General features: G+C 38.5%; 1 protein-coding gene across 1 annotated transcript in view; it reads right to left on the bottom strand.

The window, feature by feature from the left end:
* The window catches only part of LPAR1 (lysophosphatidic acid receptor 1), a 78246-nt gene that overhangs the window by 46252 nt on the left and 15316 nt on the right, over positions 1 to 16678 (bottom strand). Inside the window, exon 2 of the mRNA XM_004372169.2 lies at positions 7178 to 7925. Within this exon, the coding sequence (XP_004372226.2) occupies positions 7178 to 7925 (748 nt within the window). The remainder of the gene's footprint in view (positions 1 to 7177; positions 7926 to 16678) is intronic.

The raw sequence follows: 16678 nt of genomic DNA, 5'->3' as shown, positions 1-16678 counted from the left end.
ACTAAAAATATTTGAATGGAGATGGGCAACAAAGGAGTATAAAGAGCTCGTGTTTAAAAGTTGTTTTCTCTTTTGACGTGGGCCCAGGATTTGGGTCTGAGCAGCACTGTGGGCCTTCTGCAGGGTGCCGTGTCCTGACCACCACCCTGAGTGCCAAGCCAACCTAGTGGCTGGCCAAACAATCAAAGCTGTCATGAATATCCTCTCAGGTTCTACCTCACAGAGCCTTTCACAGGGATGCCACTGGAACTTGAGGAGACTTTGCGTGGCTTTGGTCCCTCCTCAGAGCAACGGGATATGCAGCTGGTCACCTGTGGCCAGGGAATAAGAGACCCTTCTGTCCACTCCCTTCCCATAGCCACAGGACCAGCTGGGAAGCCTTCCCTTCCTGCCACACAGCTCTCTACAGAAAAGTTATAAAGTTCACTTCTTTGAGACTACCCTCTATAAATGTGCCACTATCTTTAATGGTAGATTAAAATTTTTTAAAAAACCCACTGCCATTAAGTCGATTCCGACTCATAGCAACCCTATAGGACAGAGTAGAGTGGTTGGTGGATTCGAACTGCCGACCTTTTGGTTAGCAGCCATAGTTCTTAACCATTGTGCCACCAGGGCTCCTAATGAGGGATACTACATCTAAAAGATAATTATTAAAGAAGCTGAGGCATCATTTATACAGAGAAAAGTCACTGCCTCTTGTTTTTGTTCCACCCTTCCATTTCTCTGTTTTCCACTAGAAGATTCTGCATGGCTGATCCACAGTAGTTACTATCCTTATAATTCTATTTGTGGAATAATAGAGCTTTAAATAATCTTGGAAATTAAACTGGCCAACTTCATCCCACAGATGAAGGCACAGAGAAATTAAAGCACAAAGAAAGTGGCTTGTGAGAATCATCCAGCTAGTTAATGGCAGAGTCAAGAGTGTATCTCAGAGACACCCTGCCTCAATGAATGTAGGTGAGAACATAAACACACACACACAGGGTAAAGCACAAACTTAAAAAAAAAAAAAAAGCTGAATGAAAAACAGTAATACAATGCTCTTGTTAAGAAAGCTAACAGGATGCTAATCTGTGTAAAAGCTACATAATGGGCAAGCAATTCTGTTTCAGATGGCTCTTGTTAAAGCTTCATTACAGAGATGACCAGTTGTTAGGAGGCCAAATTCAAAGGGAATCTTTCTGAGGAAGCCAGTTACCTTTATAGCCACAGTGTTTACACCTAATCCTGGCCAGCCACATAAACACATGTTGATGTTCACAAGGAAGAAAGTGGTGGACAGTGTGGATGGAACAGAACAAGGCAGAGGCATACACAGTGAATGAACACCTTACTGGAAATCAGAAAACCTGGCTCCTGGTTTGGACCACTATCTAACTCACACCTACATTTCTCACTTGGGGGCTTCAGTGTCTTCATGTGAAAGATGAGGGAGTTGTATGATATGATTTTTAAGAAGCCTCTGAGCTCTAACATTCTAAATTTGGAATAGACCCTTGATTTTAAATAAAAAAATATTTTCTTTTGTACACAGAGGAACAACTCAGGCATCACACGGCTGCATTTAAAAAGCCAGAAGAGAACCTAGAAAGACTATAAATAAGGGCCACAAACAGACTGAAAATAAAGTCCAGTGGTAGGGTGACCATGCATCCTGGTTGCCCAGATCAGTCTTGGTTTATGCCTGCTGTCCCAGCATCCCACTTAGTTAGTGCCCATTTTACTACCAAAATGTCTCAGTTTGGATGATAAATTCTATGGTTATCTTACCTATAAGGAATTGGTGTGCTTTATCTCAGGGTATCCTTCAGCATCTCCTCACCACCTATAACCAGAAGCCCAAACTCCTTAGTATATCATGAAGGCTTTGATCCTCTGGCCAATGCTCCATCTGGTCTACGCACTATATGCTAATCACACCTGACTACTTCCAGTTCCTCAAAGGTGACAACCATTACTATGCTGTTGCTTACCTTCTCCATCCTCACCACATAGCATGGCAAGCGCCTACACATTCATCAAGACTCAGCTCAATATTGCCTTCTCCAGGAGGCCCTCTGTCCCCTCCACTCAGGATCACTCTGCTCATATACCTCTATTAGCACATGGACCCAAATGTTTTTCAGCTTTTTAAATTTCCTCTACTAAACCATAAGCTCCATAGAGAATGGGTCTTACCTTACTCATCTTTTTATCCCTTAGCACACAGTCAACACTCACCACATACTTACTGAATCAAATTTAAAAGAGAAGGGCATAAAGAGTTGTTAACAGGCTATTGGCCAGTAATGTTCTATCACAGTAAATAAGAAAAAAATGGGCTTAAACCTGTCTGGCCAGAGAGAAGGAAGAATTTTCTGGCTGGCTCTCGGACACACCCACCACTATTATTACCACCAGTAACAGGGCTATGGATAGTCTCATATGGTGTATGGAGAGCCTGTGTCCAACTGTTGAATTCCAGTTCTGCCACTTGGAAAGACAGTGATCTTGGACAAGTTATTTACCCTATGGTAACTAGGTTCCGTCAATATAGAATAGAAAAAATACAACGTCCCTTCGTGCAAGGTTAGAAATAGCGCATGAGGTGTAATACTGAGTATAGACCCTGACATCCAGCGCAGAGGTAATAAGGGGTAATTTAGCTTCACAGTGGTGATCATTTCTAGCCGGTGCAGATCAAACTAGAAAGAACAGTGACTCCTCTTCTTCTCCTAAGAGATAAGCCCCATCTGGATTTATCTTGCTTTATATCCCTCACTCTATCCCAGGGCTCAGATGCAAAAACCACCACATCTTAAGCCTTATTTTCCCTTTCCAAAGCCTGGTTTTCCTCTTTTCTGATTATCCCCAGTAGAAGTGTCATCACAAAGAACAGAGCAGGAAAGAAATGGGCTTGCAACTTCAGACAGACCATGGTCAAATAAGGAAGAACTTCTTGACTGCCACTCTGATTCAACAGTGGAACAGGCTCAAAAGGAATTCTTGGTAAAATGTCAAGTAAGGAGAATTCAAGCCTCGGAAGGATTACATGACTTCATGCTGGGACAATGAACGCTCAAGTTAACTACACCTTGAACAAAACACTCCCTCCATCAGAGGCGCTCAGTTACTGGTGCTCTGAATACCAAGCAGGGGAAAAGGGCAAGTGAAACGAGAATCATGGGCATCACCATCAGAAGCAAAGGGAGGAAAGGAATGCTCTTTCAAAACCTTCTTCTGACCATGGAAATAAAGCACTGGCAGCGCTAGGCAATATCAAGGAAACAAATGGGATCATAATGTTTTACAAGTACAGTGCTGTTCGAACTTTATAACAAAATACAGCATGTGCTGCTGGCGGTTTTTATTACAGAAAAGGAGCATAGAGTGAGGTGAAAAGGTTGGACTCTGAAACCAGAGTCCCTGAGTTAGAATCGTAGCTCCTGTACTTAACTACTAGCTATGTGACCTCGGGCAAGTTACCTAACCTCTCTGTCCCTCAGTTTTCACCTCTGTAAAATGAGGATTACAAATAGATAACGATAACTATACTCCATGGAGCCCTGGTGGCGCAGTGATTAAGAGCTCGGCTGCTAACCAAAAGGTTGGCAGTTTGGATCCACCAGCCACTCCTTGGAACCCCTACGTGGCAGTTCTACTCTGTCCTGTAGGGTCGCTTTGAGTCGGAATCGGCTCAGCGGCAACGGGTTTGATTTTGGTTTTGGTTTATGTTCCATAGGGTTGTTATTTACAAACAGTAATTTTCTAAGGTGCTTAGAGCGTCGCTATGAGTTGGTATCAACTTGATGGCAACGAGTTTGGTTTTTTGGTTTATAGTAGTGTCAGCACACAATTAATACTATTTAAGTGTTTGACAAATAAATAATAAGATCCTCACTCAAGAGCAGCTTATATACAACCTTGTGCTTAAAACCTGCTACTCTTATTTGCCATCATAAAACTCAAAGATACTTCCGTTTTTAAGTTGGCTTCTAGGAATTCAGCTCCTTGACCAACAAATCCTTCCCTGAACATGTGTAAAACCCAGAGGTCATTTTGAGGTGATGAAAATGGAAACTGAAAGTTTAACATGCAGTTAATCAAACCGTAATCATCCCCAGAATAAATGAAAGTAAAACAAAAAACATTATTTATTGAGCACCCATCGTGGTCAGTCATTTTACAAGTGGTTGTATTTTGACTGGAAGGCATGAAATGGAGTGGGAGTGTAACCAGGTTTCGCAGGCTCATAGCTGAATAAAGTGACATTACCTTAGTGAATTCACTCGGGCTCTGGTCCTCAGCTTTGAAGGGTCAGAAACTTGGTTTTGTCACCACATTCATACATTCAACAATTATTTATTGAGTACCTACTTTGTGCCAGATGTTTTGACAGGCAATGGGGAGAAAATGGACAACAAACAATTATAGTCCCCACCTGCTCTCACAAAGCTGACAATCTGATAGAGAAGAAAGATATAAAAATCAAAGTTAAAAACCAGATTGTCAATTAACTAATTTACAATGAGAAGAGTAAGCTTCAAGTAGATCAGAATTCTTGTTCTTGCAAGACCAAACCATCCCCTCCATGTAATTAGACCTACATAGGGATGGAAACTTACAGTCCAAATAAGGGAGTACATCAGGCACCAGGCGTCACCTTGTGATGTGTGTAATGCTACAGCATCTAACAAGCTAAGCTTGAGGACTAGGGCATCCTGCTTCAACCATGCTGGCCACATGCTGCAAACATCTGTTTAGGATTGTGAATTCCCTTCTCTCTGCTTTCTGAATCTGCCCACACTCATATTCTCAATGCCTCTCTCAAAGAGGCTAAACAAAAACAAGTTGCCGTTGAGTTGATTTCTAACTCATGGCAACTCCTTGTGTGTCAGAGTAGAACTACACTCCATAGAGTTTTCAATGACTGATTTTTTGGAAGTAGATCACCAGGCCTTTCTTCTGAAGCACCTCTAGGTGGGACTCAAACCTCCAATCCTTCAGTTAACAGCCAAACATGTTAACCATTTGCATCCTCCAGGGACCCCATTTATTTAATTTCTGCTTCCTATATTATAATTACATTCCCATCTTGCCTCATCTATCATGCTTATTGGAGTTTTCCATGTTCTAAAACTTCTTCCATTACACATCTACAGAAATTGTTACTTATTCCAGAAGTAATCACATACTATCTTTGTGAAGTCTACTAGTTTAAATCTCAGAAAGCAACATTATTTCTGTTATTTTGGAGTTTGGGGTTGGTGTGAGTGGGGAAGCGTTCAGGGCAACTGTACCTCAAATTGTTGCCCCATAAACTCTCAAAATATTTATGCCATTTGTCTTCAAAACAACTCAGTGAGGCACGAAAGTTAATTTTGCATGAATCACTAAGTATACTGCACAGTAGAATATGCTAGGTATTATACAAAGGTCACTATTAAAACAAGAACTTGGCAGGTTCACAGTCCAAGTTCAGTAGTCATTTACTGCTGGTGGTTCTGTGAACTATAAGCAGCACTTGATGCAATAATAATAAAAGCACACTGATATGAAAAGTGTCATCCAACATTTAGACCATCACTAAAAAAACAAATATTTGAGTCAGCACAGAAGTAAAAATATCTGTTATTTAATTTCATCAAAAACAGCATCCATGGTAAACTAAGTTGTGTTTTATCCATATCATGGACAATATTTTAAATTCAATAGGTCCTTGTGGTTTTTGTTGATAATTAAACATACAGGGAAACCGGTTTTGTACTTCTACTAAACTTCTTTAGATGGACTAAGACAATCTCATATCTGGATGTGGTGGAGCACACAGTGGGGATATTATCCAGCTGTGCCAGTTCGTTACAAGCAGGGCTGTAGTTGGGTCAGCGATTCCAAGGTCTAGTCCTCCTATTCTCACAGATCCATAAGAGGACCAGTATACCCAGAAATGGTCTGTGATGCATTCACCCTAACTAAAATAAATGAGTCTGATGCATCTGCCAGAATCTTAATTTATTTAGTGATAATTAGGGATCTCTTTCCAGTGACTAAAATTAATGTCACTTCCAGAGTTTCAGAGGAGTCACGTGATTTCAGGTTACATTCACTCAACACTGCTTTAGCAGTTGGAGCAAAGAGAATTAATTATAGGACCTCTCTGCCGAATTTTCATGGTGAAAGATGAAATAATAAAAGAGTAAAAAAAATATGATCAAATATTAACTGGAATATAGTCTATGGAGAATATATAATTGAATAGGGTAATTATTTAAACAATCGCACTAGGTGAATGTTTAAAATAGGCACCCCATTTTAAGTGCCAAGAGAAAGGTTCTGAGTCTGTCCCATTAATGGTTATCTCTTCAGGGACCAGCACAGGACTTGGAACTTATTAGGTGTTCGTTAACTATTTGCTAAACAAACTAACTAACAAATAAACATAAATATATATTCTTCCTAAGCACTACCATGAAGTTTTCATCTAGGTAAAATAATGCTTATTTAAAAGCAAAAAATTATTCAAGTCTACGCAAAGAATAAAATCTTTCTCTTCACTTTAAAATGTGAATTAACTTCCTCTACCATGTCCAGAAAAATAATGGGGGAGAAAAACCTGTTTTCATTAAGGTGGCTGTCACAGAATGCTAAAATTCCAATATCCTATTGAGTGCACTAAATCTATCAATACCTTGATATACTTACCAAAAATGCTCTAAGAATTACAGAATGTGAAAATTTAGAAATAAACTAATAAAAATAACTGTATGAAAGCATATTCATAGTATATAAAAGCATTTTCTATCTGTAAATCTGTAATACAAAGACTACAAGGCAAAAGTTCAACAATTTAAGCTGCAAGGAAACCTTTTAAAAGCTAAACAAATTTGATTGATTAGTCTGGAATTTTAAATATCACATAATCAAACTCTTTAATGACATCTTTCACATCGTTATCATTTATACTACACCACTGAGATGCACATTTCCCTACAGCCAATTCCGTAATTGTAGAAAGACTGATATGTTGCTATTTTCACAGACATTTGCTATAAAGATGCTGCATCCCCTTGTACTTCCAGCATATATATGTGGTGAATATTCAGATTAGTGTTTTCCACTATTATAAACTAATGCAGTTTATATTAAGATATTGGGAATCTGTAAAGTAAGTTACAGTCAAGACAATACTTACCAAGCACAATGACCACAGTCTTCAGAAGACTCATCATGGTGTCCCGATTCCGCCGGGGTCCAGAACTATGCCTAGACATTCTCATAGTCCTCTGGCGAACATAGCCAAAGATATGAGCATACAGAACCACCATTACCACAAAGGTCACCAAGTTGAAAATGGCCCAGAAGACTAAATAAGAGTCACTGTAGAGAGGTGCCATGTTGGAACAATTTTCAATATCACAGATACAGTTCCAGCCCACACTGGGTATAGCACCCATAACAATGGCCATAGTCCAAATGACCACAATGACCACTACCACCCGCCGGTTGCTCATCCGTGTGTGGAGCTGCATGCGGAAAACTGTAATGTGCCTCTCGATTGCTATAGCCAGTAAGTTGGCCACAGATGCCGTCAGGCTGGTGTCAATGAGGCCCTGACGAAGGAGCCACGTGCTGACGGTCAGTCTCCGAGTATTGGGTCCTGTGTTGAACATTAGGTAGAAGTAGGCCAACCCAGCAAAGAAGTCTGCCGCAGCCAGATTAGCCATTAAGTAATAAATAGGAAAATGGAAGCGGCGATTGACGTAGATTGCCACCATGACCAGTAGGTTGGCCAACATGATGAAGATACAGACAGTGATTCCAAGTCCCATCACCAGCTTGCTGACTGTGTTCCACTCTGTGGCGAGATACTTTCCACTCCGGTTATAAAAGAAGGCAATAGACTCATTGTAGAAGCACTGTCGTTCATTCATGGCTGTGAACTAAAAAAGAAAGGAAGGAAAAGGATGAAAATAAAGCAAAACAATCACACCAAAAAAACTAAAGGAAACCACAGGTCTGAACTTAGACATATAGCTATAGTGAATACAGCAGAAAAATAAAAGCAAAGAATTTGAATACTTGAGTTTGCATACCATTCTACGAGTCTGCTGAAACTCCAAAGTTTCTCACGGATTACTGTTCTCAAGATTAAAGACAAAACCAAAAAAAAAAAAAAACCAAACCCACTGCCATCGAGTCGATTCCGACTCATCGTGACCCTATAAAGATTAAAGACAGTGGGAATCAAATAAATGACAAGGTCTTTGCTTGGTGGTTGTACTTCATTGAAGTCTTCTAGAAAAGACACATGACCCAGAAATCTTACTTAAAATACATGAGACAGACAAAAATTTTGCACAACATTGCAGTTGAAATATTTACGCTAGTGGAATCTACTTTGACCTGTTATTTAGAGGATCATAAACATGGTTGGTTTACAGACAGGGTATTATTGCCCTATTATTCTGCATTTCTATTCTCACACGATACGTTTGATCTGTGACACAAATTATGTAATAAATGTCCCCACAAGGACCATCAGTCCCAACATTTCAAAGAAGTCACCATGCACCAAAGGTTCTTTGCCCAAAGTCAGCATTTGCTGCTCAACATTCCTGTGGCCAATACTGTCTACCCCTCAACTCTTTATCCCCAAAATAGCATTCATCAACCAATCTATGATGTTTAAAGACTTTTTCTTGTAACCTAATGTAACTTCCAAAGAGTAGTTGATACTTGACACCGCTCCACAAGAAGTAAAATATACTTTGATTAGATGAAGTATCTTTTAATATGTAGTGATAAATAATGCTCTACAATCTGTTCACTTATTTTTCAACATCAATTAGAATATATTTGTTTCTTAATTATTTGTGCTGTCACTTGAATCCAAAAAGGACTGAAAAAGCTTATCATAGCATAACATAAGCTGTAAATAAATTAAAACAAAATTAGAAAACATAAGAAACTAGAAAATTGTACATCAAATAGTATAAAACACTCTCTTCCAGAAACCTCAAGTTTCTCTGAAACTTTTAGAATTAGAGAATACTCCTTAGAGTTCACATTCTACCTTTTCTTTTTTCTCTTGCATTGCTTCAAATAAATTACTGAGCAAATATGACCATTTTAACCACTATTTTTGATCAAATATTCTACTTACTGAATAGCCATAGGATATGTACAAATGTTTATCAAACACTGAAAATTCCACGAAAGTATGAAATGCTTATTAAGTGGTTCATCTACTGACTCATTCAGACAGCTAGAGTCTCCTTCCTCATCTAGATAGACTTTCATATCTTTTAGATGGTGCTTCTTCATTATACTTACCATGTTGTGTAACTATTTATCTCTCTACTTGTATATTTCTTGAAGAGATCACAGTCCAAGAGAAAAGCGAAGACCTTCTCTTATGTATCTTGGTATCTTATGTATCTCTCTCATGCCTCATTCACTGGAGATCTGAGAACTTGGCTTGTAGTCTTCCATTCCACTCTAAACACTATCATTACTCTGGGTAATTAATCTAATTCTTTTGCCTCTCAGTTTCTTGGCCTCATATCTAATGGCCTTTTATTCCATTACAACTCAGCTGCCACACTCCTATGGTCACACTCTGGACTTCTGTAATCACCCAAACCTGTCTCCCTTCAGAAATAGTTAATTTAAACATACTAATCACAAACAGCAACTTCCGATTCTTCCAACTTTCTCATTTGGCCCCCTCAAAACACCAGTTTGTTTAAGTCATCTATTTCTTTGATCCTTCTATTTTTTCCCCAATGGATTACCCTCCCATTTTCCCTTTCCTCCTTATCAAGCTTAGATTCCACAGTAGATCTTTTCAAACTCTTTACTGCCAACACAAGAACACAATCTCTTCTTGAAGATGTTGGGGTCAACATCCTGAAGAACTCAGAATTTTTCTTGTTTTACAAAGTAAGAAAGTGCATATTCCATATGTGATAAAACATCCCAAGCAGAGTTTGAGGCAGCACTACAGAGTCATATATATTAATTTCTGATGCAAAACGTATGAGTATATACACTAAAATTTTATAAATATAGACTATAAATAGCCTCACACCAATTCATTCAAGGCAGGTTTTGCCACCAAATGAGTTATGAAAATTCTTCAATTTTCAGCACTTCTGTAATCTTGGAAGTTTAGATAAAGGAACAGAGATATTTATCTTTGAATTATCTTTCCTGAATTATCTTTCCTGATTATATAACACCTGACTTGGATGAATCTAATTGGTTGCCATTTTCATTCACCAAGGCTTCTGAGAAATGTTAGAGAAAATCAGCACACCTGCAGATCAGTTCCAGTGTAAAGTCATGATGTTTAACCTCAGCTGGGACTTAAATGCTATATGATAATTCAATTTTCCCTAATTATTATTCTGTATATTCTCCAAAGTGACTACTTTAAGCTTATCTATTGTTCTCAAACTTTTAAACTCCATCTTCCTCTCTCCATCAGCAGTTGCCAAAAGAGGAAAATAGAAATCATCAGATTAGGACCTTCTCACATTTCTCCCACCAAAAAGACAAAATTACCTGTTCAAGAACCCATCCTTTCTTCCTCTTTTGTTACAATGGAAGAGGTATGCCCTTCACCATCCAAGTGCTTTGAGTTCCATCCTTTCTTACTATTTCAAGAATCTTGTTTCATAAATTGCTTCATTTCTCCTCCTGTTTCTTCACTTTCTCTCACTACTCCCTTACCCCTGTCTCTTCCCTTCCTTCTTTTTCCTTAAAAACAGGAAGGGTATAATATACCTAAGAAAAAGTTAGATGAATTTTAGCTAGATTTAGTACAATAGAGCTGAACTGAAAGAGGAAATAAAACTCTTCTTCTATCATCTGTAAAAAAACAACAGGTCTGAAGAGTAAGTGGATGAGAACTTAGCAGAACCACCAACAGCAGTCAGAAGGGCAGTATGAATGGGCTTTCTTAATTCTTCAGGACCCACAGGACTTAGGCAGAAACTCACACCAAGCTCTGGGAGAACCCAATTCAACTACTCTTGGACTATAAACCAATAAGATAGTCATAGCTATAATGATGAACAAACAGAAAAAAATAGCAGACAGAGTAGGGAAAAATGCAATCTCAAAGGAGATGACCACTCAAAAGAGTAAGAGAAAACGTCTCCCTCTGAAGCAAACTTATAAACAAAAAAGAGGAGGTAAAAAAAAAAAAGAAGAAAACTATTAAATTACAGAAAGTTTCTGATTCTGTTTTCAATGTGCTTTGTTAAGGGTACTGTCACTGAAAACAGAGCAAGCCATTATGAAGACCCCTTGCCTCCCCCTCCAAAAAAGTCAGGAAAAACTACATTGAGATTGTATTAGTTTCCTATTGCTGCTGTAACAAATTACCACAAATTTAGTGACTTATAAGAACACAGATTTATCTTTTAATCATAGAAGCCGTAAGTCCAATATGAAACTCACTGGGCTAAAATCAAGATGTTGCCAGGGCTGTGTACCCTTCCCAAGGCTCTAGGGAAATCCATTTTCTTGTCTTTTCCAGCTTCTAGAAGCTTCCCACATTCCTTGGTTCATAGCCTCCTTTCATCTTCAAAGCTAGCAATAGCCAGTCAAGTCCTTCTCACATTAAATTACTCTAACACTGACTCTTCTGCCTCCATTTTCCACACATTTAAGGGCCCCTGTGATTACACTGGGCCCATCTGGATAAACTAGGATAATCTCCCCATCTCAATATCCTTAACTAAATCATACCTGCAAAGTCCCTTTTGCCATGTAAGGTAACATATTTACAGGTTCCAGGGATTAAGTAGTGGACATCTTTGGGAGGCCATTACTCTACTTAACAAAATGAAGAAAAACACTTTTTGAATTAAAAACAGCAATGGAGGCAATGATATGAAGTATAAAATTTCAGAAAACTGAAATGGCAAGTAGAAGACATGCTTAAGAAATTCACCCAACACTCAAAGAAGAGGGTCAGAGAAGACAAAAATAAAACGGAGAGGAAGCACATATGGGAAAAATCTAGTTACTCTAGGAATCGAGGAAAGACTAAGACAAACAGAATACAGCTAGAAACAAAAGAAAGGTTATTGCTTAAGAAGAAAGATCTCAAGATTACTGGTTAAATTTATATAAAGTACAAAGTAAAATTATTAAAAGTAACTGAAATGTAGATACAGCTTGGAGAGATTTTAGCATTTCAAGGGTAAAGATAAAAATTCTCTAGAGGGGAAAAATAAACAAAAAGCAAACAAATCAAATATCTAGAGAGACAACAGGCCATTCCCAAGCTTCTGCTGTAAAATTCTAAGGGACAGAACTCAACTAATCAAAGTCTCCACTAAATGGAGAAAGATGTTTTAGATCCATAAATTCCACAGCCACCTATACTCATGTGAGGACAATAAAGAACAGTCTCAGAGATGTGGAAGCTCAGAATGAACATCACCTACATTTCCTTCCGAAAGAAACACAAGCCACCCATGAGAAAATTTAAAATAAAGAAACACAATAGAATTAAAGAACTGACAGCAAGCATTGAAACTGGTAAAACACAAAATTAAATCTAAGTAATTGATCTTCATATGGTTATAAAACTTAAAGCAAATATCAAAAATTTCTTGAAATATATATTATAAAAATAATATTTTAATAAACTGTACCTAAATCCCTTACTGTATCAATAAGAATTTAAAATGGAGTAGTAGAAGAATGTAAATTTATGTTTTCTCTTATTACTTAGGTAAGAGTAAAAACATAATATTTAAATTATACGTTAATAATTTTCAAAAGTAAGTTTAAATATGCTAAATCAAAAACCAACATATTAAATAATTAATACAGTAAAGTAGGATGACTACTTCTCATGTTACTGGAGAAAAAGGAACAAAAGATGAGGGGAAAGATAAACAATGTATAGAATTACAATTTTGTGAAATTTATGGAGATAAGACTATAAATGATTTTCTTTTCTTCTTAGGAAACCAGTTTAGTTTATATTTATTGCAATAAATTTAGAAGGGAAGAAAACCAAAAGCATGATCAGGCCAAATTCAATACTTTTTTTTTTTTTAATTTTTATTCTAAAGTCCAACCTACTATAATTAGAAAAGTCTCTGTAATAAGAGAGGTCACAGAATTTGCCCTGCCCAAGAAACAAAAGATGTAGAATAGATAGCACTATTGCAAAAATAAATTGCCCTTAATGCTGAAAGAAGAAGTCCACATCCACGCCCTTTTTGCATGCCCAGTTTCTACATCTCAGGGTGATTTTGGGAAGAGGCTGTGTTTGGCTGCTCTACAGCACAGATGTTTCAAATCTCCGAAATTTACTGCACCCTATCATATGATCTAAAAGAAGTCATAACAAATCTGCCAAGGCTAAACTCTGAAGAGACACATGATGTTCATCTTCACTACAAACTCCATTTGTTCATTCACACATTCACAAACATTTATGGAACACCCATTACATGCATGGCACTGCACTATGGTAACAACAGGATACACCTGAGTGCCATCTGATGTGTTTTTAATCTCCTGAAAAACAATTACACATTCATTATGTAAATATTTCATTAGGTAAAGAAGGAACACTTGAAACACGCTCCAGACCAGCCATTAAACCTATGTGATTTAGTAAGTACTTATATAAGAATGAAAGTATGTGCTCTACTGACATATTCTAAAAGAGAGATTTTAATCCATGCTGGATAAAGAAACAGAAATAAGATAAATCAAGCCAAGGTAGTTTCCCATTTCTGCTAATGTACAATGAAGTGCTAAGGACCTGATTTGTGGCCTTCGCTAACCAGGTTCTCTGCCTGATTCTGATGCCCACCAGCTTACCTGGTATTCAATAAGTTCCATAATCGCTCTGAGTCTCAATTTTCTTTTTTGTAAAAGTATAGATGATCTTTAAGACCTCTTCAACTCTAGTCCTTTTTATAAAAAATAATTTTTTTAATTAGACTTTCCACATGTTTCAACCCTCCTCCTCACTACCACCACTTAAAAAAAAATCCAATTTATTTCCATCAGGTTGGCAAAAATGAACAAGTCTGAAAATACCAAGAATCAGTGAGGACTGTCATATGGTGCTGGGGGAGTGCTTTTAAAACTGCTTTAAAAAGCAGTTTGGCAAAAACCAGTACAGTCTGACATATTCATAAACTAGACTAAGAAGTTCCAATTCTAGAAAAACTTATACATGTGTCTAAGGAGATATATACAAGAATTTCATTGCAGCTCTTTTATAATATCAAAATACTAGAAGCAACACAGATACTCATCAACTGGAGAATGGATAAATTGCAATATAACCAGAAAGGTATACGATAAAGCAGTTAAAATGAATGAAGTAGAGCTATATGTATGCTGATGATTAAAGCAATTTACAGAAATATACATATAGTATACCTTCCTTGGAGCCTTGGTGGCCCGGTGGTTAAAGCACTGGACTGCTAACCAAAAGGCTGGAGGTTCGAAACCACCAGCAGCTCTGTGGAAGAAAGATGTGGCAGTCTGCTTCTGTAGAGATTTACAGCCTTGGAAACCCTATGGGGTCACTATGAGTTGGAATCAATTCAATGGCAACAGGTTTGGTTTGGCTTTTTGGTACTACCTTCTCTTAAGGATTAAGAGTATTGGTTACTCTGATTCTGTGACATCTCACCTCGTAAAACTTTTAAATAAAGTAACCAAGAAGGATTAAACCTTCATAAACCAAACATCTCTAAAATGCAGCCTTACTTGAACTGACAGATCAAAACAATACAATTAAATAAGTTATCATTTTAAGAAAATGAAAAAGCACTTTCCATTAGCCTATTGTGTTCATAGTCTAATAACAGAATGTTTCCTTATCTTCTTGTCCCACTACAATTTTTAAAAACAGCATCTGTATCTATTTCTTTTCATTTTTAATGTCTTCTACTACCTAACCTTATTGTGCTCTTTTATTATTATGAAATAGCTTACTTTTTTATTATGAAACAGCTTGTAAACTGTGTCCCTTTTCTATGAATAACTTAGAAAAACCAATAAAATGTGTAATAAAAAAGCTGCATTTAATACTTTAAATACTGACAGCAATTTATTTTTAATAATTTTAAGAAAAAAATTCATGTAAAAGTTCTCTTAAGAATTCCATGAGTAGAGGCGGGACCATGATGGTGGAGTAGTCAGATGCTTCTGGTGGACCCTCTTACAATAAAGACCCGGAAAAACAAGTGATTCAATTATATATGGCAATCTGGGAGCCCTCAACATCAAAGGCAGAGTTGAGGAACCAGACTGAGTGGCAGGGGGAGAGAGAGATGGTTCGGAAGCAGCAAGGAGTTGCCAGACCTGACCCTATGAGAGCCTGAGCCCTTTAGGCCTGATCAGCTCGAGGGTGAGCAGTGAGGCAGGCAAGCAGCCGTGCCCAGGAGGCGCGTTTTCTGCAGCCAGAGAGACCCAGCACTACAGACTCTACACAGCCACCCAGAACCAGTGAGAAGCAGACAGCCAAGAAAGATAAATACTTGCGTATCGCTTACCGCACAGATCAAAAACACCTCCCTTACAGAAAAACACCTCTCCCATTTACCTCCCCACTTCCTGCTCTGCACTGGGTCCTGGACCAGCTTCAGCAATTGCTGAGTCCCTGCGGCCAGAAGTAGGAACCGTCACACGCCTGAAGCCATTCTCCCTGCCTTGGAGAGTGAACAAAATTAACAAATGGAGAAAAGATAAACTGCCGGCTCCCCTAAGCCAGGAACCCAGGGTAGGCACGGTTCCTTTGCCTAGGCACAGGCATAAGGGATCCACAGACTCTGAGTGCCTTTCCCGCCGCATAGACTTGTGTGGGCCCATCTCAACAGCGTAGACCCTCATTAATGCAGTACAACAGGGTATACACCTGAAGTCTAACTTCAACTGTTTCAGCTGTGAAGTGGCAGGTTCGTGACATTTGACACTGCTCTGCCCATTAAGCAGGATCTTCACCTACCCACATCAGGTGCCTGAGGACTTGTGGCTCCACCCATACCACCTAGTCACCTGTAAGAGGGGCCCATGAATAAGAGGTGCCCCCCAGTCCTTACAGCCAACAGCATTAGCTGCTCATAGTCCAGATACAAAACCCACACACCTACGTGCTCTAGGGAACAGGGACATGCCTTCCTCCTGGACACTCAGGGGTGACCATCAGCCCCCTGCCTTGCTCAGAGTGTGTCCCCCTGCTGCAGCCAGATGCCTGAGCCTACACCAATCACCCATACCTGTCTAGGACTGTAGGTGAGAGCCTACACCACACACTTGGTGGCCGTCTACCTGGGCACCTGAGTTGAATCCATACAGGAAGAATGGGCAGAGTCCTGAGCTCACATATCTAGAAACAGTTCTAACCACCTGGTGGCAGGACATTAGAGCTTCAAACGTGCCAATAATCAAACTAGCTCATAGGAACAGCCTATTTGGGCATATCAAATCAAAACAAGAAGCCAGGACACAGTAAGCAAACATAATATAAATAAATATAATAACTTATTGCTAGCTCAGAGACAACAATCAATATCAAATCACATAAAGAGGCAATCCATGATGGCTTCAGCAAGCTCCCAAAATCAATAATCTAGAAATTTTCCAGAGAAGGAAAATTACCAGGGGGCAGAATACTAATATACAGAACTCTTCAAGAAAT

This window comes from Trichechus manatus, unplaced genomic scaffold, assembly GCF_000243295.1.
Source record: "Trichechus manatus latirostris isolate Lorelei unplaced genomic scaffold, TriManLat1.0 scaffold00016, whole genome shotgun sequence".
Taxonomy (NCBI): Eukaryota; Metazoa; Chordata; class Mammalia; order Sirenia; family Trichechidae; genus Trichechus; species Trichechus manatus.
Note: the sequence above shows the minus strand (reverse complement) of the source record. Positions and strands in the feature narration are given on the sequence as shown.